Source organism: Meriones unguiculatus, chromosome 4 (genome assembly GCF_030254825.1).
Source record: "Meriones unguiculatus strain TT.TT164.6M chromosome 4, Bangor_MerUng_6.1, whole genome shotgun sequence".
NCBI classification, from domain to species: domain Eukaryota; kingdom Metazoa; phylum Chordata; class Mammalia; order Rodentia; family Muridae; genus Meriones; species Meriones unguiculatus.
The window spans coordinates 27,223,940-27,243,053 of NC_083352.1; the positions used below are offsets into that span (position 1 = coordinate 27,223,940).

Here is a 19,114-nt window from a genome sequence, read left to right on the forward strand (position 1 = left end):
ATCTTGGTTTCTTCGAAAACTATTCTTTTGACATGGTTTCTTTGATTGTAGAACATCATCAAGAAATTTGGACTATGATAAAGAAAATAATCAAGAAGAGGAAAATCTAATGAATAGTGAGACCTTTGTCAATGAAGTCTACGATGAGCAGGTATGCTGAGGAGTCTGGGGAATCTCTCTGAGGAATAATAGGGTTGGTGAGACATTCTTAAAAAACGCCCTTATGAAAGGTCCATGCTGAGTGAATGTGGCTGTTCTTTATGCTAAACTTCTGCTTACTGAGTCTTTGGTCCTCAGCTCTGCTTTGGAGAATTAAAACAAAGCATGAATGAAATAGCAACTCAGACATCTCAGCAGAGTGCACCTGGGGCTAATGATTTTTGGAGTGGGATGGGGTGCTATTAGGTTTTAGAGTTACACCCCCTCCCCAAACTTAGGTATCCCATCCCTGTGGTCTTTGCTAATATCTCTTGAAGATTTATTTATTTATTCTGTACACAATGATCTGCCTACATGTGTGCCTGCTTGCCAGAAGAGGGCACCAGATCTCATTACAGATGGTTGGGAGCCACCATGTGGTTGCTGGGAATTGGAATTGAACTGAGGAGGTTTGGAAGAGCAGACAGTGCTCTTAACCTCTGAGTCATCTCTCCAGGCCCTTTCTGCTAATATCTCGAAGTCTCACCAACTCCATTCTCTTGTTTTCTACAAATGCAACAGGTGTTCTCTAACTTCAATTCTTTTCCCCCACAGGAATCTTTAACCTCTTTACAAGCTGAATGACCTCATCAAAACAACAACAAAAAGAGCTGAAATGTTTCCATAAATAAATATTGCTTATCCAGTTTCTTGTATGCTGTCTTAACTTCCTCCACAGTTTGTGGTAAATGCTGATTACTTCTTCAGGTGATTCCTTCTGAAATTAGAGTCGGTCATCCTGGTTTTGCTCGTGGGTTTTAGAGAACTGTAGCCTCTTAGATACAGTGAGGGTTCAATGTAGCTTGCCCTATGACCCAGCTGCAAGTACTGTTTCGTGCCAGTCAGCTGACCCAGTGCCGGCCTGAACTTCTTGATTTAAATCTTGACTCTAAAGCTGACTTTGAGATAGTTAGTCTTCTGAACTACTTTCTTAGTCTACCAAAGAGAGTGAAGTTCTTGTCATTCCAGTGAAAGCCGAGTTTCTGTAGAGTGGCAAATGTTCACGCATTTGTTGTCCAGTATCCCCACCCCAGGTAAATTTCACTCCTAGGTGGTCACTCATTTATAAAAACTGTTTCCTTTATGACAATTGCAGTCAATTCTGAAACTAATGGAACAGATAAATACACTTTGTGGAAATAGAATCTTAGACACAGAGAATGTCTCATGCTATTTAAATTAATGTCGGTGGATACTGTAGTCATCAACATAGAATTTAGGCTGCACCAGAATTAATCCTAACTAGCTCTTTTCTGCTGAGGACCACACAAGTACTTGGCCTGCTAATACATCCCCTGGTTTTGCTAAGTTATTACTGCTTCATGGGGAATGAAAGGCACTCAATTTGTGATGTCCATAGGGTCACAATGATAGTATGGTCTAAAATTCGGTAGGAGCAAGCTTGGGCAAATAACTTTGTCCTGTACAATGCCTATTCATGGCTTAGCATGGTCCCTGAGTCCAGTCTCATGAATCTAAACTATAATAAACCCAATATCATTTAGAAGAGTTTCCTTGCTTGGAATCCTTTCTAGACCTTTGCGTTTTGTCTTGCAGAATGAGTTTGTGTAAGCTACTAAGCCTAACGAGAAAGCCCTGGGCTCATTACTCATTACTCATGGAATATAAAATATTCCATGCTCTTCAGTGAGGTATGAAATCTAAGTAAAGATCAACTTGATCTGAAGAACAAATGCCAGGGAAGCCTCCCTTCCTGATGACGCTGTGCTGGGTCTTTCTGGCTAGAAGACAGGACAAGCATCATTAAGTTGTACAGAAGCTCAGCTGTACCAGAGAAAACTCATCTCCATCTTCCAGTACCCTGTGTCCCCATGACCACAGAAAGAATTTGTTTTTCCTACCCTTTCAAAGCTTACATTACTGATCATTCTGCCCCTGACAAGTCTCCGTCTTCACTTGTCCATACATGCATGAAAATGCCATGAAAAAAAAAATCATGCACCAAAGCAGCTGATGTACATCATGATTAGTATCACTTTAGATAGAATGGACTTGCTGCCTGGGTTCCCCCTGGACCTTTGGCCTTCTTCCTCGGGCCTTGTGATGTGGCTTGGTCAGTCAGCTTCTGTGTGCAGGCTCAGCGCTTGAATGTGACTGTCAGTTACGCCTCAGACCCCGATTCCAGTGCAGACCCCAGGAGTTCCTGCCATTTTCTTTGCTTGCCAGAAGCTTACTGACCATAGTCATCAACTCCCTGCATGCTGTACCGCCCCTCTCAACCCCTGTCTGGCCTATTTATTCTTTCCTATGAGTACATGCCAAACTATCTCTGTCTGAATCCATTTTAACATATCCCTTAATGCTTCTCCCCTCTGAGAATTTATAATACACACTGACTGTCCTTTTCTTCAGAAGAACATGATTTTAGGATGGAGTCTCATGACTATATCAAACCATTCCTAACCATCCCTGCCTCCTGAAGTGATTTGCCAACTTCACAGTCTTATCTACTGGTAGAAACGATGAATTTTAAAGTATAAGAGCCTTCTAGTGTGACAGTGTCTACGCTAAGTGTTAATTTATCAGTTTCTTTACACCCAGTGTTATCAGAAACTCAAGTTTATAGCTTAGTTAGGGTTACTGTTGCTAAGATGAAACACCATGACCAAAAGCAACTTGAAAAGGAAAGGGTTTATTTGATTTATATAGCCTAAATCACAGCCAAGTGAGCCCTCAGAAGGCATGAACTTGGAGGCAGGAGCTGATGTAGAGGCCATGGAGGGGTGCCGTGTAAGAGCTTGCTCAGCCTGCTCTCTTATAGAACTCAGGACCAGCTGTCCACAGGGAGCCACACCCACAGTGGACTGGCAGTGGACTGAGCCTCTCCCACACCAATCACCAATTTAAAAAAATGTCCTACAGGCCTGCATAGAGCCCAATCTTCCGGAGGCATGGTCTCAGTTGAGATTCCCAGATCTTGGATGACTCTAGCTTGTGTCAAATGGACATAAAACTAGCCAGCACAATAACATGGTTTAGCCAAATTGCAAATAAATGCATTCCTTTTACTCAAGTCCGTTTCCTAAAGTTTTGTTGTTGTTGCTTTTTGTTTGTTTGTTTTTACATGGAAATTAAGGTGGCAGGTTTTGGAGCTCTTGTTTTTATAACATGAATAAAGAGAGCAGTCAACTTATGGTAGAAGTGAAATCTCCAAGTTTTCTTCTGCAAAATGGGGGTCTTTAGAAATGTTGATGGGCCTATGCACTAGTCTCAAAGCCATACCACAAACATGAACTGGTGTGTCCGCTAGCATTAAAAATTAAATCAGGCACTTTATACTTCTCATAGAAAACAACCAGGCAGAGGCGAATTCTGAGAGGATCCCTGCTATTTCAGCTCCTGGAAGGCTTCAGGAATTCAGAGAAACTGAGAACTCAGAATACGCAGGTCGTGGCTCTCAGTTAAACCTCTAGCATTTAGGCCAATCAGCTTTCTGGGCCTGTCCCGTCCAAACTGTATTTGTGCACTCTCAGTGGAGCAATTAACTGTTACGTTCAGGGTGCTAAAGAGAAGGATGTCCTCTGGTAATAGCTGGCAGTCTTTCCAGCTAGAGGAGATGACGCTGATAAAGGCAAAGCTCCCACCATCTGCAGAGACCACATGTTAGCCCCTGGTAGCCCACTGACAAGAGAAATGGGTTTTGGAGCCCCATGGCATAAATGGCTGTTAAGGTGTGGGGAGGGGCCTGGCAGGGGCATTAGCCATGCAAGTGGCCAAGGTGCTGGACACCTGTGAAGTGATGTTGTGACTTTTTCACGCCCTCTCTCCACCAGTCACACTGCTTTCCAAGTGGGACAGCTGGCTCACCTTCTGGTCAGCCTGGATAATGTGTAAAGCAAGCCTTTTGTTTCATTCTTCGCTTTATTGTCTGACCCTGATTCTTGCTATGTCACCCAGTCTGGCCTTGGACTCCCAATACTCCTACCTCAGCCTCCCAAGTGCTGGGAATACAGATAAGAGCCCACACTGAGGGCAGTCCTTCACATTCCCCCACTGGTCAGCATTGTCCCTGTGCTGAGCTTTATCTGTGTTTTCCTTGATTTGAACAAGTTAACCTTTGTTTTCGAGGTCTTCTTTCTCATCATGGGAGGACAAGGGGAGGAGGCTATTTTACTGTTTGCAGCACAGTGAGGACACAGAGGAGCATGGGAGGGGTGGGTGGCAAGATAGCGTGAGAGTTCTAAACCTTTTTTTATTTTTTAATTTGAAGCAATAGATAATCAAGTCCTTGTTTTCATTCTTCCCACGTCGGGAGAAGGAGCTCATTGATAGCGACACCCACCCCCTGGGAATTGGAAATGGTGGCCACAGATACATATAACTTTCTATATGCATGACAAGTTATATATGAGGAGAGGGAAAGGCTGTGTGTGTGTGTGTGTGTGTGTGTGTGTGTGTGTGTGTTTGTATAGGAACCAAGTGTCACTATATCCCTAAACTGGCTTCAAAGTCACTATATTGCCTAGTATGACCTTGAACCTTGAATCCTCTTTCTACTTTTTGAATTCTGAGATTACAGGCATGTACCATCACACCCTGAGAATCTGAGGCTGTGAGCTTCCAGTGTGTTACCTGGCCTGGCGGTTTCTGTAGTGATTCTTACCTTGACAGAGTAAAATGTTCCTTAGCAGCTATTCCTATGCCAGGTTGCTTTTATTCTAAGAAGCATTCTATAACCCTGATTGTATTTGCTCCCGACTATGTCCCCTACTGAAGTTGCTATTATTTTCTCAATAAAGAGCAAAAGTCAAGGTGTACCTAGTCTTAATTGCTAGCTTCTAGTCCTTACCATGAGATTGTAGGACAAAGGACAGAGAAGCAAGAAAAAAAAGGAAACCTGTTCCGGAGAGTGGACTCTGCCATTTCCTCTGCCTGGAATGATCCCATCTCTTCTTTCACTTTTCTGCTCCATCAAAACTTTTTCCTTCTCACTTTTCCTAAAATATCATCCGCTTCCTCCACTTGACTTACTACTCTTCAACCTCTTCTATGATATCCCTCACTGGAGTATACCAGAGCCAAATTGTTTTGTTTTCCAGTATCCACAAGTATGTTTGCAAAATGTCAGGTGTTGAAAAACACCTACTGGGTGGAAGACCTGTGCAATAAAGGTGGTTCCTGAAGCAGCCTGCCAGCCCTTCCTACAGTCTCCACGTGGATAAAGAGCTTCCGCTCTGAAAACCACGCCTCATCCCCCTAGGTGAGGCTTGCATCCCAGGGAAAGCCCAGCCAGAAAACAGGCATATAGCCAATAGCCAACCTCCTGTAGAACCACCTCTTCTCTACTCTCTCAGGCACTGTGGACCTCTAGGCAAACTCGAGCAGCGTGAGAGGCCTGTAAGCACCAAATGGTGAGAATATATCATAGATATAAAGACCTTGGGGCCAATGTGGCAGAGCCATCCTGTGTCAGGGAGTTAACTTCAGTGTAGGGTGTGACTGGTCAGCATCAACTCAGGGATTATACTCACAGCAGGACTCCAGAGATCACCATCTCCAGCAGCTTCTTCAAAGCCCACTATCAGTGTGTGCTTCTGTGGCAGAGAATGACCACTGGACCAAGAAAGGATCCCAACCATATGCAGAAGTCTTCATGCTGGCCTGGACATTTTTATATTGAAGAAGAAGAAGAAGAGGAAGAAGAGGAAGAAGAGGAAGAAGAAGAAGAAGAAGAAGAAGAAGAAGAAGAAGAAGAAGAAGAAGAAGAAGAAGAAGAAGAAGTGTTTTTTTAAAGAGAAGTTTGGTGGAAGAAAAATAGTTTTAGCTTTTAGTTATCAAATTTTATTCATCAGAGAAATTTGCTTTGTCTATAAGCCAGGGAGAATAAATGAGGGGGGGGTGGTTAAAAGGCTCAAGAGACCAACTCTGTTTAAAAGTAGTGCACGATGGCAGCACTTGGAGTCAAGATGCAGGTAAAACTCAGTACTTTCAACAAACCAGGTCCTCTAAGTTGTTAGCTACCTCTGGACCTTGGAGCCTCCTGCTGCTGTCTTTGAAACAGAAGCTTAATACACCCAGCCTACAATTTTTATATTCTAGCTTTGCACCTACAGTATGCTGGTTAGTTTTAGTCAACTTGACCCAAGGTAGAGTTATCTGAAAGGGGGGAACCTCAATTGAGAAAATGCCTCCATAAGAGCTTCCATGAGAGTAGCGCCATTTCTTATTTAGTGATTGACGGTGAAAGGCCCCGCCCATTGTGGGTGGGGCCATTCCTGGGCTGATGGTCCTGGGTTCTATAAGAAAGCAGGCTGAGCAAGCCAGTAAGCAACACCCTTCCGTGGCTTCAGTATAAACTCCTGCCTCCAAGATGCTGTCCTGTTTCAGTTCCTGTCCTGACTTTCTTCAATGACGGACTATGATCTGGAAGTGAAAGCCAAATAAACTCTTTCTCCCCCCAACTTGCTTTCGGTCGTGGTACTTCATCACAGCAATAGGAACCCTAACTAATACACAGAGTAAGTTTTCACCTTCTAAAGCATCTGCATAGTAGGTGCTCAGAGGACTGCTGATGAGTGGTCTCCTACCTCCCTCCCCCCAACTGCAATTAACTGAGGCAGAGTCCCACCTGAAACCTTACCACAGGACCATACACCCAGGGGCAGTGGTTCTCATCCTTCCTAACGCTGCAACCCTTTTAATACAGTTCCTCATGTTGTGCTGACCCTCAACCACAAAATTATTCCATTACTACTTCCTAACCGTAATTTGCTACTGTTGTGAATCATGATGTAAATATCTGATATGCAAGATATCTGATATGTGACCCCCCCCCAAAAAAAGGCTCTCAACCTACAGGTTGAGAACCTCTGCACTGTGGTCTTTTGGGGTCTACTTATGGAGCAGTTTCGGGGGTCTGCAGCAATGGAATCTGCGTCTGAAAAGAACTCTAATGTGATATCCTGCATATTCAATTTGGATGATTTCTCTCCAGAGTGGCAGGGGCTGCGAATTCCTACCTTCTCGGCCCTTCACAAATTTCAGTTCCTTCAAGTGTAGCTCTCCACAGTCAGCTCTGGCTCAACGCTTGATTCCCACTTCTGAACTTGAAATTGCAGTCTCAGTTCAGCTAAAGGCACCTTTAACCCCATTGCTTAGGGAGCCAGAGCTGCTGGGGATTTTGGCCCCCTCACAAAACACTGCTGCCTACCCTACCTGGGATGTGAAGCAGCTGGGCAGGAAGAAGAAGGAACCTGTACCCTTATCCCTGAAACTGGTGCTTCTAGTCACCCCCCCCCCCCAACAATAGACTTGGCTAGCACTGAAAACAACCTGAGCCTGGAAACAAAGCCGACCGGGATTTAAGCGGGGCCCTTGGCTCCTTTCAGACATTTTAGGCAGAGAAGGGCAAAGATCTGAGTGCTAGATTGCAGACAGGTGGCTAAGACGCCAGGAAACTGATAGCAACAAATGCCGAGACTCCTGACAGCTACACCAGAGACAAGCTTTTGTAACGATACCAAAACTGGCATTTGCGATTTTTATTTATAAATAAGATAAGCACATATGGACTTTAGCCAAATGCAACTTAACAGTTCGTTTTGTATAAAATATATCTCTGTTCAGGGTGAGGTATCTAGAGAAAAGGATGGTGTTGTGTTAACTCTTTCATTCACCTGGCTTCTGCAAGACAGCCTCTTGAATTAGCTCAGCCTCCTACACAGTAGTAAGTAATTAGGAAAGATAAATATTATGTATGCGCGAAGAAATACAAATACGAGGTGAACAAGTTACTTCACCTCCTAAGAGCCATGAAAGCTGCTGTCTTTATGGCACATCCTTCAAACACAACCGGACTTAAACTTTTGGCCACTCAAGTTTGCTGGAAACTGAAGCAGGGAGAAAAACAAAACAAAACACCTCAATAGTGACTTTGTGAAGACTCCGGGCAGCCTAGAATACTGTACTTTCAAGGTGCTGCGCCTCTTTTATAAGCCGATTGGCTGACTGCAGTTTTTTGGTGTCTACTGAGATTAGCAGTTATGCAAAAAACGCCATCTACTATTGTCCCTGCATAAGACCAGGTCGCTCTGGAGACAAAAGTGAAACTCCTTAAAAGATGAATGAACCCAATCTAGTATCTGGAGATTTTTGTTCCAGGAAAGGAAGGCTTGCCCTCCCGTTAGAGAAAAGTGTCCAGGGTTCTGGTGGCAGATGTCACGGTAACACACAAATTCAAAACACCCTTAGACCCCAGGCGGAGCTCAAAGAGACAGGGCGTGAGCCGCACCTACAGGTCAGAGTCACAGGGCAGCGAACTGTGGCAGGGCCGAGTGCTGCGAGTGGAGGAGCCGCCTTGGGAGGTGGCTGTCTTCTCCTCTCCCTCAAGCACGTCCATCGGGTTGGTGTAGGCCTTGGGTGGCGGCCGTGGCATGGGGAATCCGACCTTGAGCTTGCCGGCGGCCCTGTGCTCGGTGGGAGGAGGCCGATGCTGACCGTCGCTGTAGTACTTGATGGCCGGTGTGAGCGCGGGCTCCGGCCAGTCCACGTAGACGGTGCTGATGCTGCTGCGGCGCGGGCCTGAGGGGGGCGCCTTGCGACAGCGGCGACAATGCTCTTTGCACCAAGGAGCAAAGCTGAGCGCCAGGGAGAAGCCGCCCAGCAGCAGCAGGCAGCTGCCTAGGTAGCCCAGCACCAGGCTGTAGCTGACCTGCACGGTGACCGGGTTGCTCGGGGCGGGCAGGACGGAGCGATCCGCCAAGAAGTGGTTGTACCAGGAGACCGGGATGAGGCTGAAGAGACCAGCGGCGAAGAGCACGACGCCCGAGAGGCCGGCTAGCCCGAAGTGGGGCTCATCCTGCCAGCAGCGCACGCCGAGCGACGCCAGCAGCAGCCCCAGGGCGGTGGTGGCCAGCGACGTGATCATGAGTCCCCGGGCCACCTGCACCACCTGGGTCTCGAAGTAGCTCCACTCGTCGGGCTGGCCGCACTCGCGCTCGCGGCTGCTCTGCTCGCGGCAGATGTCCCACAGGCCCTGGTACAGCACCAGGTCCACCGGCTGGTCCAGAAAGCCCTTCATCAGCCGCCAGCCCGGGGCCAGCGTGCTGATGAGATTGAGCAGCAACCCGCAGGGCGTGAGCACCATGCCCAGGGTCATCACCACCGGCGTCCGCATCTCTCGTAGCTCCGTGGGTCCCCCCCAGCACCCGTGCCTGCTCCGCAGCGCGCCCCAAACCCGGGGTCCCCAAGTCTGCGAGGCGAGGCGCCGGGCTGAGTGGCAGCGATGCTCGCCGCGCTCTCCGGACGCTCTTTGTCTCCCTCGCGGGACTGTCCCCACTGAGCCTCTCGCACCGAGTCCCCTCCCCTCCGGAGTCCCGACTGCTCCGCCCTCTCGCCCAGCGTGTGTCCCCAATCGAAACTAGCTGCCAGTCGGGTCAGACCGAAACCGCGCGCCCAGGAGCGCCCCCGCGGCCAAACCCTGCCCGGTGGGAGGGGCAGGAGCGGCGGGGCCACTTGGCAAGAGGCGACCAAGGACTCTGAGGACCCGGACACCCCACCCCAGCCCGGCCGCTTCGCCCCGCCCGCCGGATGGCTTAGGGACCGAGCAAAGGTCGCCCCGCCCTGGCTCCCTGACGCCGCCCTCGCTCTCGGGGACTGGACGATGGGGGCGGGCCGCTCCTGGAAGCTCACCTGCTGCCTGGCTGGGCTCTGTCCTCACTTCCCAATCCGTCTCAGGTCAGAAAGGGGTTCCCGCCTCCCACCCCCAACTCGCCCTGACTCTGCTGACACAACTTTCCATCCACTCCCAGCTGGTGACCAGCGTCCCTTGAAGGTTTTGAGCGGCCACCGGCAGTCACTCCCAGCAGGTTGGTCTGCCAGAGATGCGCAGAACCCGTGTGCACCACGCTTTCCCGGCCCGGGGTGTATGCAAACAGTTGCGGTATGGAAACTTCGCTGGAGTTGCTTAATAAGGGCTCCACGCTCCGTTAGAAGTTTAACTCGTAAGAAAGGGAGAAATACTCTTTGCAAAGGGGTTTTCTTTGCAGTCTCATAAAAACACTTCAAGCGGATCCGAGGATGGCTCGATGATTGTCTCCTTCTGGACTCGGCAAGCCTATAATGCATTGCAGAAAACCCGTGGTTCTGAGAACGTTTTCAGATAAATGCAAAGGGATAGAGTATGGTTGATTATCGCCCAAAGAATGCCAACTGGGTTTTTTCTTTCATGGAAAAAAAAAAAAAAAGACAAACTTGTAATCGTAGAAAGTCATGCTTTTACTTTAAAAAAAATGTTCTTTCCAGTATTTTTCTGAATTCTCTGTATTTCTTACAATGGGAATAATTTTTTTGCAATTTGTACAATTGAAACTATTTGATAAACTCAGCCAACTTGGTGTAGTAGTAATTTTGAACACTCTGCAGTGGGCAAACCCAGAGAGGAGAAGCACTACTTTCTGGATTTTGTTAATACACTTTTTTAATTAAAAAATTTAAAAGATTATTTTTAAACAATATATATATGTGACATAAGAGGCCAGATGATGACACTGGAGCCCCAGAGTTGTAGCTTGAGGTGGTCATGAGCCATTACAACTAAGTGCTAAAAACCAAACCCTCATCCTGTGCAAGATCAGAACCAGCTCTTCATCACTGAGCCGTCCCCATATTTAAAAAAAAAAAATGTGGTGAAGGGTGCTGCCTGTAGGTGTACACTTTAAAAATCTATTTTATTGGACTTCTTATACCTCTACCTCCCTTCCAACACCCCAACACTGGTAGGAGAGAGAGAAGGTTTGAGGGGAAAGGGACAGGGTATGTCTCTTTATACTATTTCCTGCTGTTTAGGGATTTAGTTCCTTGGGGCAAGTCCAATCTTCACAGTCAGGATATACAGCAGTCCGGCAAGAGCAAACGCAGCAGCAAACCAAACCAGCAGCAGCTGTGGGAAGCAGCAGGCAGAGGAGCCGCCAATGCAGACCCTCTTGGGGTTCTGGCATTTACCCCCACTCACGAGTTCTCAGCTGAAGTATCTGCAGCTGGTACAAGTTTCTGCAGCTGCTAGAGCACGAGACAATCATAGTTAATGGCTTCGGACAAACCACATTTTCCACACTTGGGATTAAAACAAGAATATATTCACACACACACAAAAAAAGAATGTATTCATCAAACATAAAAACATAACCAGGTTTTTAAAGAAACCCAAACTCTCACTACAGCTGCCTTAGCTTGCTTTCTGTTGGTGTGATGAAACACCAGCCAAAAACAGCTTCAGAAGGAAAGGGTGTACTTGGCCTGTGCTTCCTCGCACATCACAGTCTGTGGTTGAGGTAACTCAGGGCAGGAACTGAGCGGGCACCCGCAGGCAGGAATGGGAGCAGATGCCATGGAGGAATGGTGAGTACTGGCTCGCTCCTCAATCCTGAACAAATTGCTTTCTTACACAACCCTGGACCACTTGCCCAGGGGTGGTGCCATGGACAATGGGCTGGGCCCTCCTACATCAGTCATTAATCAAGAAATAGCCCCCCCCACACACACAAACTTGCCAATGGGCCAATCTGATGGATACAGTTCTTCAAATGAGGCTTCCTCTTCAAGGGTGACTCTAGCTCGTGTCAAGTTAATGCAAAGTCACCAGCCTATGGACCTGCCGTAGCTTTTACTGGCTTACTCAGTTTTAACTGCATAGTCTGGCAGTGAAAATGCAGCATGCTGCCATTGTGTGACCACCACCAACAGCCTGTTTGTTAAACAGTGAGAAGTGTGTTGCCTCATGCCTGAAACCCTCACTAACCACCACTTTACTTTACCTAGACAGATTTTACTAGGTGCTTCATTTACATGGAAGTCGGCTGTGCTTGTGGCTAGGGTATTTCCATAAGCAGAACAAGGTTTGTGCAGTTGTCACTGTATCAACTGTCCACATGACCGCTCCATGGTGTGGTTAAAGGGAAGCTGTTTCTTTGTTTCTTAATTGTACCTATGAGAGGCAGATCAGCCAGAGGCACCAGAAAGAGTCCAGGGTAGAGAGAAAGAAAGTAGACTGTACATAGCGGCTATGAGAGAAGCAGGAACATAGGGGTGGAGACAGAGAGCTGGGGGAGGGGAAGAGAGGGGGGAGAGGAGAGGTTAGGGAAGGAGAGAGGGGGAGAGAGAGAGAGAGAGAGTAAAGAAAGGGAAAGAGATCATAGCTAAACTAGCCAGGATAATGAGTAGCTGGGCAGAAGGAAGCACATAAGCTGGAGGAGTTATAGTAGGAGAAAAGGTGAGAAGAGCTGGAAGGGCTGGGATCCAGCATGGACTCTGAAGTGTGTAACAGGTGCTTGTGACACCGAGGGAGCCTGGAGGCCAGCATGTGCTTTGGTATGCTGATAGGCACCGCAGATAGCCATTTGTCCTTCTGCCAGTGATAAAAATGGCTCCCTTGGGTAGAAGAGAACGAGTTTCAGAATTTCCTGGCTTTTGTCTAACTGCGAAAATTTGGGAAGGTGGAGTTTCCTCTGGACCTGAGAGTGACATGCTTCATAGTTCTTCTCCCTCAGGGCTGAATAGTGTTTGCTATGGTGTCTGTGCCACTTGTGTTTATTGCGTCATCTCTCAATAGATGATTGGATTATTTCAGCCTTTTAGGTATTGTGAACTGTGCTAAGAAGATGAGTGTCTTGACATCTTTCTGAGACCCATCTCTTAATTCTTCTGAGTCCAGTGGAATTGCTGCATCGTATGGAAAACAAGAGCACCCCTTAACAGTCCCACTTCAGCCATGGAAGTTTTGACTGCTCTGAACATTTTGTAAAATATATTTCAGTTATTACCTGTGTGTGTGTGTGTGTGTGTGTGTGTGTGTGTGTGATGTATCTGTGGGCACACATGCATATGTGGATGTCAGAGGACAACTTTGGGGAGTCACAGCTTTCCACATTTATGGAGGCGCTGGAATTGAGCTCAGGTCTCCAGGCTTGTGCAGCAAGCACCTTTGACTGCTGAGCCATTCTGCCAGCCCATTACCTTTGGTTGAAATAGAACCTTAGAGAATCCAATTTCTCCAGTTTTAAAAGAACTTTCAAATTAAAATACCTTAACTTATTTTTTTTTGTTTTAATGCAAAGAACATAAATGGATATATATTGATGTTTTCCATTGGGGTTTGTACAGGTATTTTCAGAAAGAATGGAGAAAGAAGATAGAGATTTCTTTTAAGCTGAATGGATAACAGTAGTACATCCTGTAATCACAGGGTTTGGGCAGCTGAGGGAGGAGAGTTGTGAACTTGAAACCAGCGCGAGAGCCTATAAAAATATAAAGAGGAGTATGCTAGCGCTTTCATTGGATATCTGTAGTTACTTCATGACCCACCAGCATGGACAGTATGGCACGGATGAGCTTGCTTCCATCTGTCCTGCAATGAGACTTGTCTGCGAAGATTACTGTTACTCTCAGAAACGACAGTGTCTAGAAATGGCTGTCTTGACTTAGCTTAAGGTGGAATAAATACCTTGTAAAAGACATTCTCTATGACAAGGTATTAGATTAGAAGCTACTGACTCTGTCCTCCTCAACCCCCTCACCAAACTCTTGAGACAAAAGATTCTCTGGAATAGAAGAGCTGCTTAACAGAGCCACTTCCCAGCTTAGTGGTAGAGTGCTGGGCTAGCATGCCCAGCATCCCCGAGTTTGATTAAGACTAAGGCAAAAATGAATTGAAATGGTGAAATAGCCAATGTTTTCCCGAAAAGGGACAAGGCCTGGGATGAGTTCTCAATATTTTAAATATCCAGACTAGGTTGCTGTTGGTCAGCTTTTCTGTTGCTGTGACTACCCCCCTCTCTGAGGAGGCTCACAGTCTCTGGTTTCAGTGCTCGGTAACTTCCTTCCCCCCACCTTTGGGAAGGCATTGGGACATTGGGAACAATATCTGTCTTTCAAAGTCACACCTCCAGGGTTTACTTCCTCCAGCCAAAGGCCACGTGAATGCCCATTTAGCTAAGAGCTCAGCCATGGGCTAAGCCGCTGAAAAGGTCAGCGTCCCCAAGAACCGGAACCATTCCTCACAAACCGGAACCACTCCTCACAAACCGAAACCATTCCCTTCTGTGTCCCTGCCTTGCAGCACCTGTGATTCAGACCCAGCCCTCGACATGGGAGCCTCTGGGGGACCTCCCAAGTACTCGCCTACGGAAATGAGTCTGTAGGGCCAGGATTACGAACATTTGTCCATGATAGAATGAAAATCCCCAGAAGGCACGCATTGCTGCACTGAAGCCACACTGGTGAATAGAGAGTGAAATTATGACTGAAGCTAAGGAAGCTTTTAACAAGAGGGATGTCCGTAAAGCGAAGGAGCTGTCACTCACTTGGCCTTGGGTGGGGCAGAACCTTAACAGCAATACCTGGCTGCAAGAACACATATTCAAGAATATAAAATGGTCATTTGCTCTTTTACCCGATAGCTTGATTACCATTATCTTCCTTTCCATGCCACCTTGAGGCCCTTGTAATTAAATTTAGGACTCGTCAGAGACTTCCTGTTATGGGAGGTGTAAATGGTGCACCATAAAGTATACGAAAATGGGCTATAAACGACTGTTTCAGTTTCTTTCTCTTCCTTCCATCCTTCCTTCCTTCCTTCCTTCCTTTTTTCTTTTGATGCTGTGATAAAACACTTTGACTAGAAGCAGCTTAGTGGAGGGAAGGGTTTATTTCATCCTCCACTTCCAGGTCACAGTCTATCACTAATGGAGAACTGAAGGCAGGAACCCAAAGGCAGACTGTATGCTATTTCACACAGCATCACCTGTGACAGGGAACTGGCTCACAGCAGAGGGAGTACAGAAGGAACCACAGAAGATGTAATGTGCTGGCTCGCTCACAGGTCTATGCTTAACTAGCTTTCTTATACAGCCCAGGACCTCCTGCCTAGAGATGGCGCTGCCCACAGTGGGCTGGACTCTCCCACATTAATGAACAATCAAGATAATCTGACTCCCACGCCCTCAGGTCAATCCTCGGTGGAGGCTTTCCTCTCAGATGACTCTAGGTTGTTCCAGACTGGCAGTTAAGACTGAGTAGGACGCTGACATGCAAGAAAATACACATAGATGAGGTACAACTGTTTGTATCCTCTGAATAGATCATAACTGTTGGGTCTTAAACCCAAGAGTAATGGCTATCTGAGCTGCCTATTTAACATATCAAAGCAGACCTGGCCACCAGGTTTCCCAGCATCCCTCAGCCCTTACCTGTTACAGGGTGTGATTGGCATATCCTGCCCTCTACCAGCCTGGGGGGGGGGTTGGGCTGTCCTTCTGATAGTTGTCCCTTCCTATATCATCTAGCCATATTGGTTATTCACCCCTTTGGTCTACCCTTTACCTTCCTGGCCTCTTGGCGTGACTCTTCCCTCTCCACATCCCTCTAATGGCCAGGCTCAGGTCATGTCCACTCTGACTCGCCCAGTTGTCCCTGCCTCTGGCTAGGTTCTCCCTTTTATTTACAATAAACCTTCTCCACCATACCTAGGAACAGTCATGTCCTTCCTTTGTATTCCTTTTTTCATTCAATCACCTGCTAATAAACACACACAAACACACACACATATGCCAGGCAATTCTCAGGAACCACTTACCTGGCTGTCAATAGAGAATGGTTTGTAACTGCTAGCATTTTGTACTATGGAAGCACACAATATACATAGGCTGTAATAGAACTGCAGCTCGTCACCAGCAGCTCAATGACTTTCTAGTTTGATCACAGGGACTACCTGGGGTGCCTGGGCAAACAGATTCCTGAGCCACATTTCAGACCACTGAATGGGGTTCTCTAACAAAGCACAATGAACCTCCTAGTTTACAAGACTCCAGAAAGTTCTCCAGCTATGGACCACAGTTTCAGCTTTTGAATGTACTTTATCGTCTGCCTCTACCTTAGAATCAGTATCACTGTGCGTGAGAACACCATGGATGCATCGCAAGCATTTTATGACTGGAATTGTCTTCCAACATCTTATCCTGGGGCATGAGCAAGCCCCAGCTATCATTTACCAAGGGGAAGGAGTCCTGTTGACTCTACTTCCTAAGTTGTTCTCTTATCCTTTCCACTTCCATCTTTCCTTTACTTTCTCTCTATAGGCTCTTTAAGCTGACTGGCAGTCTCCCATGCTGTCCTGATTAAATGCTCATAGTTAGCTCTCTTCCCTGAGAGCCTTCCTTGTGAGCTTTCAATGGAATCGGGTGTTACATTCATCATTTAGGAGACCCTGTACAATCTGGCCCTAGCTCTGTCTTCCATCCTGGCCTCTTCCTCCAGTCCTCACCACCCTTAACTCCTCAAGCTATTTAACTCAGGTGTACTGGTTGGTTTTGTGTATCATCTTGACACAAGATAGAGTCATCAGAGAGAAAGGAGTCTCCATTGAGGAAATGCTTCCTTAAGATCCAGCTATAAGGCATTTTTTTCCAATTATTGATCAATGGGGAAGAGTCCAGCCCACTGCAATTAGTGTCATCTCTGGGCTGTGGTCCTGGGTTCTATAAGAGAGCAGGCTGAGCAAACCATGGGAAGCAAGCCAGTAAGCAGCACCCTTCCATGGCTTCTGTATCAGCTCCTGCCTCCAGGCCCTGTTTGAGTTCCTGTCCTGACTTCCTCCAATGATGGAGTATGATCTGGAAGTGTAAATTGAGTAAGCTCTTTCCTCCCCAACTTGCTTTTTGATCATGGTGTTCCATCACAGCAATAGGAATGCTAGCTAAGGCACCAGGAAGAGGCATTCTCCCAAAGCTTGTATTCCTCCTTTCTTCTGAAGCTCTGCATATACCTTTTACTTCTTCTACTGTCCTGCCTGCTTCTTCTGAGCTAGGAGGCACAATTCAGATCTTTGCCTGATGCTCAGTTTCTCTGGCCATTTCCTCTTTGCCTCTGTTAAGTTTCCTTGTCCTATGTTTTTCTTTCATTGGCCCGCTTCTGACAACATACTTGCCACATCCCTTCATACTTCATTTCTACCTAGTATGTGATTCTTGTGAGCCAGCGTCTCCTCATCCCTTCTGTTCTGTGTAGAGGAATTTTAATCAGCAACATGGTTGCTCTGGAAAGGGATCACTTCCAAAAACCTAGGTCTGTGCGATCGGGCTGAAATACAGACATGCCCATAGCATACTCTTTTAATCCCAAACAATGGCATCTAATTGAGGGACAGACGAAGTTTGACAGAATGAGCCAGAGATTGGATATGCCCAACTCTCATGAGAACAGATGCGAACGAGAAGCTACTCAAGAACAGTGTAAGAGAGTTCGAGGAGACACTGCGGTAGAGTTCAGGAGTACAAAACAGTTTGGTGCATTTCAGTTGAGTGCAAATTGAGTTCATGCAGTTCAGTTCAGAGAGTTCCAAGGCAGTTTTCCCAGAGTAGAGCAATTCAGTGAGAAGCAGAGAGAAGCCACTTTGAGTAAGTCAGCTCGGAGAGGAGTTTTGAGTCAGAGTTGAACTAGCCAGCCAGAATTCAGAAAGAACTAGAAAGGGTGAACTTTTTCAGCAGTAAGTCTTAAAGCCTGAAAACATTGTAGGCCTAGAGTTAACAGACTGAGGTTGGAAGCTGAAGCCTTCAAGGTCTGGGCTTGTAGAAAATCAGAATGTATGGAAGACAGATGCTTCTAGTCCTAGGCCTAGGGATAGTTAGATAGAAATGTTTGGGATTCAGCTAAAGCTTGGGTACGGCTCTCTTCTCATCTCCTCATCTGAGGAAATAAAGACGACATTTACAGTTCTGTCCTTGAAACCCCTCTTAGTGCCAGCCCACTCAAACTGAGTTTGTCCCTTTCTGCTCTGTGTTCTTCCATATTGTACCTATAAAATTTAAGGGTCTGTTTCCCACCACCATGGTAAATAAGGAGAAACCGGCTAGGTCCACAGATTCATGAGCAAGAAATGGAAGACTGGAGAAGTTTCCTTCCACTGCAAACAGGGAAAGTGGGAATTGCACTGGGCATAGCATGAGACCGCAGAGCCGGCATCTTCTTTCCACACGCTCCTGAGTTGAGAGTGAGAACCAAATCATGAATCAGAGCTGCGGGACTGCATTCCTAATGACAGTGCTACTTGTGCCAGCTGGCCCTTTTTGAAGAGGCCTCTCTGTCCCTCTCCCTTGCAGTCCTGCAAGGATCTGTTGACAGCCCCAGGGCTCAGGATGGACTGTGAGAATCTAGTGACTATCCCTACCAGCTCATGCTGGACTCCCCACTGACCTTTGAGGCTTGCCCCAGAGCCCAGCTAGCACAAAGCTGTGACCTTCTGCACTGATTTCATTGCGGAAAGCCACACCTCAGACTGTGGCGGTCAAGAAAAGTCACCAACCACATCAGCGTACTGCCATCAGATGTCACCTCATTTCTTATCTCTGGCCTCCATATTTCACAGACCAGTGAGTAAGGATTTGAACAATCCCTGCTTGTCTTCCTTACGATCAGTCCAATTCAGGGAAGTTGGGAACACAAGTTAAACTGGAAAAGAATCAGACTATAGCTTTTTTTTCTCTGTTTTTCAGTGATGGGACTGCCATAGAGTGTTGATACCCCGTGTCGGTAGAGAGTCTGCTGTTTGTTTTTTTAGCTGCGTATTCCCAATTTTATAGACTATAAATGAAACCTTAACTTGAAAGTAACCCTTAGAAGCCCAATAACACATCGCTCAATTATTTTGCCAAACTTTTTTTTTTTTTTTTTTTTACTTCCTGGCCATGAGATGAATTTTCCTCCATTTCAGGATCACACCATGTGCTGTTCTTACCACAGCTCAAAGCCAAAGGAGTGATTCTGAATTAACGTTCCCTCCAAAAAATAACCCCAGCAAATATGGGAATATTTTCTAAAAGGAGAGTCACAGGAGTGTGAAACGGAGAACTCTTAAGAGTGAATGTATCAAAATGTCCACTTGACTTACCCTGAAGGGATGGAATTT

The 19,114-nt window shown here is 46.6% G+C and overlaps 2 protein-coding genes across 3 annotated transcripts in view; one reads left to right on the forward strand and one right to left on the reverse strand.

The window, feature by feature from the left end:
- Positions 1-844, forward strand: part of LOC110540875 (prolow-density lipoprotein receptor-related protein 1-like) — a 49,294-nt gene extending 48,450 nt beyond the window's left edge. For both annotated transcript variants that reach the window (XM_021627668.2, XM_060381615.1), the window contains exons 32-33: positions 52-151; positions 754-844. In XM_021627668.2, the coding sequence (XP_021483343.2) occupies positions 52-151; positions 754-783 (130 nt within the window). In that variant the 3' untranslated portion in view covers positions 784-844. The remainder of the gene's footprint in view (positions 1-51; positions 152-753) is intronic.
- A 6,827-nt stretch (positions 845-7,671) lies between these two features.
- Cldn23 (claudin 23) lies at positions 7,672-9,533 on the reverse strand. The gene has a single exon (XM_021627671.2). The coding sequence runs from the start codon at positions 9,332-9,334 to the stop codon at positions 8,450-8,452; it is 885 nt and encodes a 294-aa protein (XP_021483346.1). The 5' UTR covers positions 9,335-9,533; the 3' UTR covers positions 7,672-8,449.
- Positions 9,534-19,114: the final 9,581 nt, after the last annotated feature.

What these genes read in the sequence shown, in the direction of transcription:
- Cldn23 (XM_021627671.2), bottom strand. Translation starts at nt 9,334, where the DNA reads ATGCGGACGCCGGTGGTGATGACCCTGGGCATGGTGCTCACGCCCTGC.